Source organism: Pholcus phalangioides, unplaced genomic scaffold, assembly GCF_987345545.1.
Source record: "Pholcus phalangioides strain wild (caught in Gottingen) unplaced genomic scaffold, Ppha-v1.0 ptg000012l_1, whole genome shotgun sequence".
NCBI lineage: Eukaryota > Metazoa > Arthropoda > Arachnida > Araneae > Pholcidae > Pholcus > Pholcus phalangioides.
The window spans coordinates 14,129,409-14,140,003 of NW_028301605.1; the positions used below are offsets into that span (position 1 = coordinate 14,129,409).

General features: G+C 41.2%; 1 protein-coding gene across 1 annotated transcript; it reads left to right on the top strand.

Moving 5' to 3' along the window:
- Nucleotides 1-1,716: 1,716 nt before the first annotated feature.
- LOC149079629 (uncharacterized) lies at nt 1,717-8,991 on the top strand. The gene is made up of 3 exons (XM_089240228.1): nt 1,717-2,138; nt 5,337-5,550; nt 8,082-8,991. Exons 2-3 carry the CDS (start codon nt 5,360-5,362, stop codon nt 8,740-8,742), a joined length of 852 nt encoding a protein of 283 aa, XP_089096354.1. The 5' UTR covers nt 1,717-2,138; nt 5,337-5,359; the 3' UTR covers nt 8,743-8,991.
- The last annotated feature ends 1,604 nt before the right edge of the window (nt 8,992-10,595 follow it).

Here is a 10,595-nt window from a genome sequence, read left to right on the forward strand (position 1 = left end):
AGGGGCTGACAGGGCTCTAGCCCTGGGGCCCGGAACAGTTCTCATCATTTTTTGCTTTTTTTCACGCTATAAATTAATTACAGAAGGTGCCCGTGAAAAGTCTGACCGGGAGCCCCGCTCCAGAATGTGGGGGCCATGGGGGTATAGCAATGCTCCCCCGACCCGCGCAGCGCAGACAGCAGCTGAAGCTAAAACATGCACTAGGAGGTGGCTCTTACCTAGGGTGGGACCAAAGTGCGAAAATAATAACGGAGCCGGAAGCATCTGAATAATTTCGTTATCCCGTAGCGCCAATTTTATATATCCTGTGGGAGAGGCGAAAATTCAGAGGATGAAAATCATGAAAATTCAGGGGATGGAAATCATGAAAATTCAGAGGATGAAAATCATGAAAATTCAGGGGATGGAAATCATGAAAATTCAGAGGATGGAAATCATGAAAATTCAGAGAACGGAAATAATGAGAAATTCAGAGGATGAAAATCATGAAAATTCAGAGGATGGAAATCATGAAAATTCAGAGGATGAAAATCATGAAAATTCAGAGAACGAAAATCATGAAAATTCAAAAAATGAAAACCATGAAAATTCAGAATAAATGAAAGAACAAATTTAAATGATTCAGAATTCTTGAAACTGATGGAAATTCAGAGATGTAAAAAAAATTGAAATTCTGAAATTTATTGAAAAAATTGAGAATAAAAAAAATGAAAAATCTAAAATTTATAAATTTCGAAATTGAGGAAAATTCAGATTAAATGAAAGAAATAATTTCATAAATGAAAGAAATAATTTCATAAATGAAAGAAATAATTTCATAAATGAAAGAAATAATTTCATAAATGAAAGAAATAATTTCATAAATGAAAGAAATAATTTCATAATAAATGAAGGAACTAATTTAAATAATCCAGGATTACAGAAAATGCTGAAAGTTCTGAATTCCAAAAAGATGAAAATTCTAAAATTTAATTTTTTTAAAAAGTTCCAGAACTGATGAAAATTCTGAATTTATGAAAGAAATTACTGCTATATACCGTAAGAGCGGAGTTGCTCAAAACACAGGGTCTGGTGCGACCGCACCTAATCACACACACTCCTAAGGGCGGCTCTGCATGCACCTACAATACATACTCTCAGAATTATCGGGACCAGAGGCCCGCAACTAGGGGGTGCAGGCGGCTCTAGTGCCCCGGGCGCTGTACTAAAGGGGCGGCAAATTTCACTCTTTAATCTCTCCTTCAACATTATGAGGGGAAGCCAAAATGTATGCTTGCCCCGGCTGACCAAGCATCTAGTTGCGGCCCTGATCGGGACCACATATTATATAAACATAATGAGAAAACGAGGAAGAAGGATATTTTCAAATGCTAATAATTCTTATTGAACATACACGTAGCAACAGCACGTAAAAATACATATAATGGCAACATGCCGCGTGTGTTGTTTCCCCAACGAAACTATTCAAAATTAGCATTCATCTTGTTCGTTCTCGCATCGCTGGTGGCGAGAATGAACGCTTTCATCACGAAATAGTCGCGTGTTTTATTCTTGTGTGTGTTGAATAGGAAGATCCAATACGGCACCGTCACACAATGCTATGTTCATGCTATGTTGCGCATTATCATTTTGTAGAAGACAGGTTCTCTTCGCCGTTTCCACGAGAGAAAAACTGTTCAACCAGTTCTAATGGAAGCATTACTGGACATTTTCAAGGACTTTTCTGCCCTTGAAAATACATTCGTGTAATTCCTTTTTCAATGTCTTGGAATTCTTCTTCACACACGCACGAGTTTTGAAACGAAGAATCTTCCCCCATCGAAAAAGATACCTAATTATCTAATTGCTCTCTATCAAGCACTGAGAAAACTCGTTTATCTCTACTGGGAACAACATCGAGCGGATTTAGATAAAAACTTTCAGGAGAGTGTATCTTGTTTTTTGGAATATTTCTCTCTCTCTCTCTTCCTCGTTATATCTGTCATCTGAACCATAAATTTCAAGTGGAGATCGGCATCGGTTCCAATTTCGGATATCAAAGTCTTAACTTCGATTATACGGAAGTGTCTAATATAGCCTTAACTCCTCCGTTATAGGGTCATCTTAAAAGCCGGATAGATATTTCTGTACAAGTAAAAGTAAGTTTTTTGTATTTGTTTTTAATGCTTTTGTAACATCTGTATAGGCCAGTGGTTCTCAACCGGTGCTCCGCGGAGTCCTTGTGGCTCCTTGTGCACTCTCTAAGGGCTCCGCAGCCGCTTGAAGAAATTTAAAAAAAAAACCAGTAAAATTTAAAAAATAGTTATAAATATTTTTAAATAGTGAAAATAAATCCGTAACTTTGATGAATAATTAAAAAATGGGCCTACGGGGCTCCGCCATAGAATTTTTTCACTAAAAAGGGCTCCGCGCGCGAGTCCAAAAAAGGTTGAGAACCGCTGGTATAGGCATATAGCTGAATGCTATAAATATGAAAGAAGCTATAAAAGCTGAATGCTTGAATATTTATAATATTGCAGTGAAACCTGTACGAAACGGAACGTCTAAAATAATACTCCGTTTCAGACACACTTCCGTTTTATAAATTGTGCAAAATCAAAGTACTAATCATCGAGCAGACTATATTTCGATTCCGTTTTAAACAGGTTTCTGTCTCGTACAGTGTCCGTCTTAGACAGGTTTCACTGTAATATGGTAGTTTTCTGCGTGTAAATCAGTAGATTATACGGTAAAAATCATTGGATTTTTTTTTTTTTTTTGTGCGGATTATTACTATCTGAGTTTTTTTTTTTTAAATGAAATGTTGAAATAGAAAGAAAAGTTTTTAATAATTACTTTGTAAAAAAATATATTTTTAAATATTTATAGATGGCGTGTATATGTAAATAGAATTTTTTCCCCCCACCAAGATATGGAAACCAGCCCTTTCCATTCCGTAGGATTTCATTATTGATGAATGGAATTTTCATGTGTAGATGATACGCCGCTGCGCGCTAAAGGCATGGCCCCCACAAGGGAGAGGCTGACAGGGCTCCAGCCCTGGGGCCCGGGACGATTCTCATCATTTTTTGTTTTTTCACGCCATAAATTCACTATAAAGGGGCCCGTGAAAAGTCTGGTCGGGGGGGGGGGCCCGTGAAAAGTCTGGTCGGGGGGGGGGGCCCGCCAAAGGTCCCATCCTAGGGGCCCCGCATCAGGATGTGGGGGCCATGGCTAAAGGATCAACATTCTTTTTCAAAGTAGCGAAATTATCACCTGCGGATCACGAACGTACCGCGTATTACCCGCTGATGCGAAAATCTCACTACTTTAACCCTTTCTAAGGACGTGGGAGGTATACATCCCACCAAATTCATCAAATTTTTAAATGTCCATGCGGTAAGCTACAATATACTCGAGGCAGGACTTGGGCAGGTGCGAAAAGTGCGACCGCACCGTGCCGCTAAATTTTTGGTGCCGCAAAAGGGGATAAAAATGTTTTGATTACATTTTGACTTCAACTGCTTAGCAAGCAATAGCTTAAAATTCAATCCAAGATAGAGGACCACTAAGGTTGAGGGTCTGGGCAGATAATCGGTTTTCTAGCCCTGAGAGCCCCTAAACCTTCAAGTGCCTGGGGGCGCAATCGCAATTTTTTCACTGTGAAGCAGACACTTTTGCCCATATTTATTTGCCAAATGACAATTTTTTATGGCTACGAAGTAGTTTTACAATCGTTCTCGGGCACCAGAGTACCCATGGAGAGTACCCTGAGTACCCTGGGGTATTGGAAAACCCCTGTTCAGAGGAGCGGCAATTAATTTTTTTGCACCGGGCCACAATATACTTGAGCCCGTCCCTGAATATACTTCCAATAGAGCTTGCGTCCTTTTCGGCAGTGGCTGCTTAAGCGAGGGTGCAAGGGGTGCGTCGCACCCGGGCGGCAGCGTAAACTTCAGTTAAGACCCCAAAATTTAACACAGTAAAAATTCACATGACATCACTCTTTTGAGTCTTACTCGACAACGGAAAACGTTGAGAAAATAGACAAGGCCTCTGACCGTAATACCAGAAATAAGAATGTAAGCTATCTTGGCGGCTCGACACAAAATCTGTATCAGTTCGGGACTTATTTTTCACCTCCTACCTATTGGCTCCTCCATAGTCCCTACCTCTTGCGTCAGGGCCCCTAGGCTGGAATCTTTCGTGGGGATATCATGCCAGATTTTCCATGGGAGCCACTTCTAAAGTTAATTTATGGAGTGAAAAAAGGAAAACTTTTAAGGATTTAGTCCCGGGCCTCAAGCCGGAGCCCTGTCAGCCCTCCCTTGGAAGGTCATGCCCCTCTCTCACTATTTATCCGAACAATTCCTAACAGAAATTTTTTTTCGCCCTTTCATTTCAGATTCTGTGCCCCTGCAGAGCCGACGGTTTGATTTTTTTCGGCTAATGGAACTTTTTTTACCCATTCAACTCGGATTTAGCACCGCTTTTCAGCGTTGCACTATGTGACCGCAATGGGTAACTCTATTACAAGGGGCATGTGTGCATTTTGGTTCCATCACCCATGGGCCCCGCACAAGAGCCAAGGCCAATTCTCATGAATTTTGTCTTTTTCACGCTATAAATTAACGTCAGAATTTGTTTCACAATAGTCAAATGAAAGCAAAGGGAAAATTTGGCTTTTCACTTGTCCGGCCCCTGGAGTACCAGAAACACCTTTGAAAAAAATGTATTAATAAAGATGACCCCGTTAAATATCATCTTTACAGGATAAGTGATGATAGCTCACAAAGATGTTCTTTCAAGGATTAAGTTGTATGGCATTATTAAGAATGGTAAAGTAATTCTGGGGGAAAAAAAAAATTCTACTTCAAAAGCGGGACGTATGGTCACGCACATTTCGCACGTTAAACAATTATATGCGGCTTTCTACTGGAAAAGAAAAAAATCAAGTTTATCTCCAGGCCCCCTTCACCAAATCCCTATCAGCCTCCTAGCGGGTTAGTTCAGAGTTAATCTATTGCTCACTGACGTGCTTGCAAACTCTCCAAGCCATTCTTTTGGTCACTCACTGACCTAGCCTTCAGCTGTCTACACAAAGGCGGATTTATTAAAGGTTATAAAAAATTTTGCCACCCTTCTCAAATTTTAATAATTTTCTTGGCCAATCATCCCTCAAATTTGCGCCCCCCCCCCCCCGAGCTTGCTGACCTGGGATGTAGTCCTCCACGTCCGCTGCAAATACGCCACTGCTGCCATATCTGATAAAAAGTTTTCAAATAGTGATATTTCTGTACTTATATACTCACACATAACTGCTGCTTTTACAGTCATCGTAAAAATTTCTCTTACAGATTTTTCTACGTCAACCCCGATCATGATCCAGTATATTTCTATGGGCTTGATAGCCATTTTGTGGAACGCTGCTGTTCCGAGTAACTCGGCACCGATCCCTCTACGATTCGTGGACATGACGCACGTTTTCGACGAAACTACTTTGTACTGGCCCACGAATAACGCTTTTCAACTGAAAATGAAATTCAATGGAACTAAAGATAACATACCCTGGTGAGTGGTTTTTTTTTTTCCATTAAAGGATCTTGTTGTGCGGATGGAGCCTGCTTTGAAGTAGATCAGAGCTACCTTTTTTTCAATTTAAAAACCAGTAAAATGCGTGAAACAATTCAATGGACCACAGTCTAAAATTACAGACTGAGTAGCGTGACCATATGATCCATATTTTACGGGACATGTTTGCTTTCTATACAATGCGACTTTTCCCGTTTTTCCAACAGAGTTAGTTTGTGATGTTTACTAAGATCGTGAATGAAAATAATTTTCATAATTTATAAATTATGTTATGGGCGCGCACACACACACACTTCACAGTGATTTCCAATTAAATTTTCCTTTACCTCCAATTGGTGCATTTTCAGCAGTTTTATTTAGCAGTAATTGTCAACTTCTCCAATGAAAGGCAACTTTTTTGCATTGTTCTTTATTTTGCTGCATTTAAGAGAAAATTTCCCGTATTTTTCTTGACGAAATATGGTCACCCTTGGTCATGATAAACATTTTTTTTTCTCATAAAATATATTTTTTTTCACTGAAGGTTTTACCTTATTTTAAAATTTCATCTTTGGTGATAATTAGTAATATATTCTGTACTATTCATAATCGTGATATTCCTTTTCATTTTTCTCGATCAAATATGGTCACCGTAAGCATAAGGGGTCATTCAAGTATTACGTCAGCATAGATGGGGGGGGGGGGTTCCGATTTGCTGGCTTCTGATGACAAGGGGGAGGGGGGGTTTGGATGGTGCTTACGTCGTCAACCACCCTTTATGAAAATATGAAATATTCTTAAGTGCATCTTACTCGGTGCGCCAAAAACGATAAAAATCTTTAGCTAGTTTGTGGGCACCTGAACTAAGATTCCCGCTAACGATAAATCCCTTACAGAGGCTCTTCAGCGATCTCTAAATGTTTCACGGATCCTTCAAGTGCTCGGGAAATGTGCAACGCATCCCTCAAGTGATCCGTAATTATGCCACGGATCACTTAAACTATCTGGGAATGTTTCGCGGGTAATTTGACCATGGCCCCCACATGGAGGGGCTGACAGGGTTCTAGCCCTGGGGCCCGGGACGGTTATCATAATTTTTTTTACTTTTTCACGCTACAAATTAACTACAGAAGGGCCCGTTAAAAGTCTGACCGAGGGGCCCCAAAAAAAAAAATCCCAGCCTACGGGCCCCGCTACAGGATGGGGGGGCCATGAATTTGACTGATGTAGAACCGCACAAGGGGGCCGCTTAAGTGCTCTTAAATTGTGTCAATCAAGGGATCTCTAAATGTGCCACGGATAATTTATTAAGTGTTCTGCAACTGTGTCGCTGGCTACTTAAGTGATCTTTGAATGTGACACGTGCCTACTTCAGTGATCTGAAAATGTGCCACGGGCCACTTAGAAGCTCTGGAATTGTCCCATGGTTCATTTAAGCGATCCGTAAATGTGCCGCGTAGTTTATTTTTGTAAAACTAGGTTTGGGGGGCAAGCCACATCAGATAACCTTCAGGCCGCATTTGTACGAGGGTCAAGGGTTTACTATATATGGCTTAAAGGTTGGGCCGCAATTAATTTCTTAAAGAGAAATTTTGAGATCTTCAAATAGTATTGAAATTAACAGAAATCGATTATAATAACGTTTAAAGGTATTTTCTTTCGAAATTTTAATTTTTTTAAAAATGTTTTTACATTAAATTTTTTTTTTCGTCTTGGTGTGGAGGGGGGGGGGGAGGCGCACGAGCCCCCTATGCCCGCTATTCCGCGTATGTTTCTGATCCCATCAATATATGGTGCCGCCCCATCTCGTAATATGCGTTAGGAGGTGGGGCGGCAGCTCTGACAAGGAGGGTCAGAGTTTTGCTGACAAGGGGGTCAAAAATGGCTAAACATTTGCTGACGTAATACTTGAACGGCCCCTCTAAAGTCTTTTTTTTTCTTCTTTGAATCCAGAAGAATATCGTATCGGCCAATAATTTCTCATTCAATGAAAAAATTGAGTTACCAAATCTTTTCGTTAACGAACTTCGGTCAACAGACCGTAGGGGTTGAGAAACGTTGGGGCAGATCATACGCAGGAGCGTTGGAATTGCTTCTAATCTGTGGCTGCTCGTCTTTAGCTTCACGTCGGGAAAATTTTGATTTTTGAATCGATTCTGAGTGCTCAGACCAGTGCCTCCAATTGCCGTGGGTGCTCGAGCATCCACAGCACCCTCGACTCCAACGCCACTGATCATACGCTACCAACAAAAACGTATTAAATAGGTTAGTGCTCTTGGTGAGTTAAGATTCACTCATTTCCCACCTCCACCCCTTGGAAATAAAAGATAATTTCCCAAGACCAGGTGTGTCTTCAGACGATAAAGTCACTATAACAAGGACAATTGAAAAATAAATTATACAATTTGGGGATAATTGATCTTCACTAATTTTCTGGTGTGTTAGTGGCACCAATATAGACGTATCATGGTGTTTTTTGCTTTTTTTAAATCCTATTGAAAATTCACCTCGCATGTTATTCCTACTCACAGGCTGCAGTCCGAAGACATGTCTTCCAGTATCCACGTGGGTACCCATCTGGATTCGCCTCGCCATTTCTCTCAGAGTGGATGGACGACGGACCAGATACCACTCGAAAAGCTGGTAGCGCCGGCAGCAGTCGTCGACATCACCGAAAAAGCGGCAGAGGACAATGACTACGCGGTGACGGTCGAAGATCTGACTAAATGGGAACAAGAAACTGGACAGACCCTGAACGAGGTGATACTGCTCCTCCGTTCCGGCTGGGAACATCGCTGGAACAATCGCACCGCATTCACCGGCACTTCCAAACTCAACGACACTTCGAGCCTTCACTTCCCTGGCTTGTCGGCAGAGGCCGCGCAGTGGCTCGTCGACAACAGGAACATCTTCGGCATCGGGACCGAAGCGCTTTCGTTCGACGTGGGAACTTCGACGACTTTCATGGCTCATCGTACTCTGCTGGGCAAGAACATATTCGGGATGGAAAACGTGGATAAGATTTCTGAACTGCCGCTTTACGGTGCGATGCTGTACGTGATGCCGCAGAAGATTGGTGGTGCGAGTGGGGCTCCTGCCAGGGTGATGGCAACTTTCCCAGAGATGACTTTCAGAAGAGGCACCAGATCCGTGCCTGAGTCAACCCTCAGAGAAGTCATAATATTCAGCTAAGTTTCATTACATATGAAACAACATTGAGTATTCCATATATTGTCCATGAAACACTACATTGAGTATTCCATATACTGTTCATGAAACACTACATTGAGTATTCCATATACTGTTCATGAAACAGTACATTGAGTATTCCATATACTGTTCATGAAACACTACATTGAGTATTCCATATACTGTTCATGAAACACTACATTGAGTATTCCATATATAGTTCTTTTGTATAATAAAGTTACAGTCTATGAACGTTATGAAGTTTTCAAGCATTCCTCAAAGCAATTTGAGTCTTAGTTTTAAAATTAATTTTTTTTCGTCTTCTTTAAGAGAAGTGACAATCATAATAAAGTGGCAACATAATAAAGAAAGAACCAATGATAAGGGGGGGGGGATACAGTGAAACTTCTCATAACGAGGCGAGGACTCCTCGTTAGCGGACACCTTCTGTTAACGGATAATTTTTTTTGAACAGAGTTGACGGGTCTCAATGTATTTTACTGTGCATTAACGGACACTCCTCTTTAGCGGACAAAATCTTCGGGGTCCGTTATCGAGAGCTTCTACTGCAGCAAATAAAATAATGAATACGCGTTTCCATCTTCAGAAAAAATATAAAAACTTTATCACGCTGATGATAGATCATATGGTCACTCTTTTGGTCACTACCAAGCTCACAAAATCTCTAAGTAACTCTTTCAGTCATTTCTATGCTTGCACACTGTTTTGGTCACTCACATGCTTGCACAAGCTCTTGGTCACTCTTTTTTTGTAGTTCACTGACATGGTTCCTTGCTTTATAGGTCACTCTTTTGATCATCAGGTTTATACATGCCCTAGATCACTAGATTCACATGCTTTCAGACTCTCTAGGTCACTTACTGGCCTGGTCCTTCGCTCTGTAGGTCATTCACATGCTTTGGTTATTCACTCTTTTAGTCATTCACTCTTTTAGTCATTCACAATCTTTGGTCATTCACTCTTTTGGTCATTCACTCTTTTGGTCATTCACATGCTTTGGTCATTCACATGCTTTGGTCATTCACATGCTTTAGTCATTCACATGCTTTAGTCATTCACTCTTTTGGTCATTCACATGCTTTAGTCATTCACTCTTTTGGTCATTCACATGCTTTAGTCATTCACTCTTTTGGTCATTCACATGCTTTAGTCATTCACTCTTTTGGTCATTCACATGCTTTAGTCATTCACTCTTTTGGTCATTCACATGCTTTAGTCATTCACTCTTTTGGTCATTCACATGCTTTAGTCATTCACTCTTTTGGTCATTCACATGCTTTAGTCATTCACTCTTTTGGTCATTCACATGCTTTAGTCATTCACTCTTTTGGTCATTCACATGCTTTAGTCATTCACTCTTTTGGTCATTCACATGCTTTAGTCATTCACTCTTTTGGTCATTCACATGCTTTAGTCATTCACTCTTTTGGTCATTCACATGCTTTAGTCATTCACTCTCTTGGTCATTCACATGCTTGCTCATGCTCTAAATGTTTCTCAACCGCCGGGCCTTGACATCAGTCAAACCGGGCCGTGAGTGGTTCACCGTTTCATTTTTACCCATTTATTTCCCATCAGTCGTGTGTATGACCAGGCCTTCCACTCGCAAAAAAGAAATCAACCGGGTCACGGGCCAGGGCCGTCTTAAGAGTATCATGGGGCCCCCGGGCCAAGTGGTTTTTCGGAGGCCCTACCTGGTTAATCCTAGAAAATTTCAACCGCATCTCATTTTTGTGAGGCCCCTATTCTCTTGAGGCCCCCGGGCCGTGCCCGGGTGGGCCCATGCGTTAAGACGGCACTGTCACGGGCTTCCAAAGGGTGAGAACCACTGCTCT

Bases quoted from the DNA above. Each gene is read 5' to 3' on its own strand.
- LOC149079629 (XM_089240228.1), top strand. From the start codon at position 5,360: ATGATCCAGTATATTTCTATGGGCTTGATAGCCATTTTGTGGAACGCT. The intron at 5,551-8,081 runs GTGAGTGGTTTT...TCCTACTCACAG, and splicing joins ACTAAAGATAACATACCCTG to GCTGCAGTCCGAAGACATGT.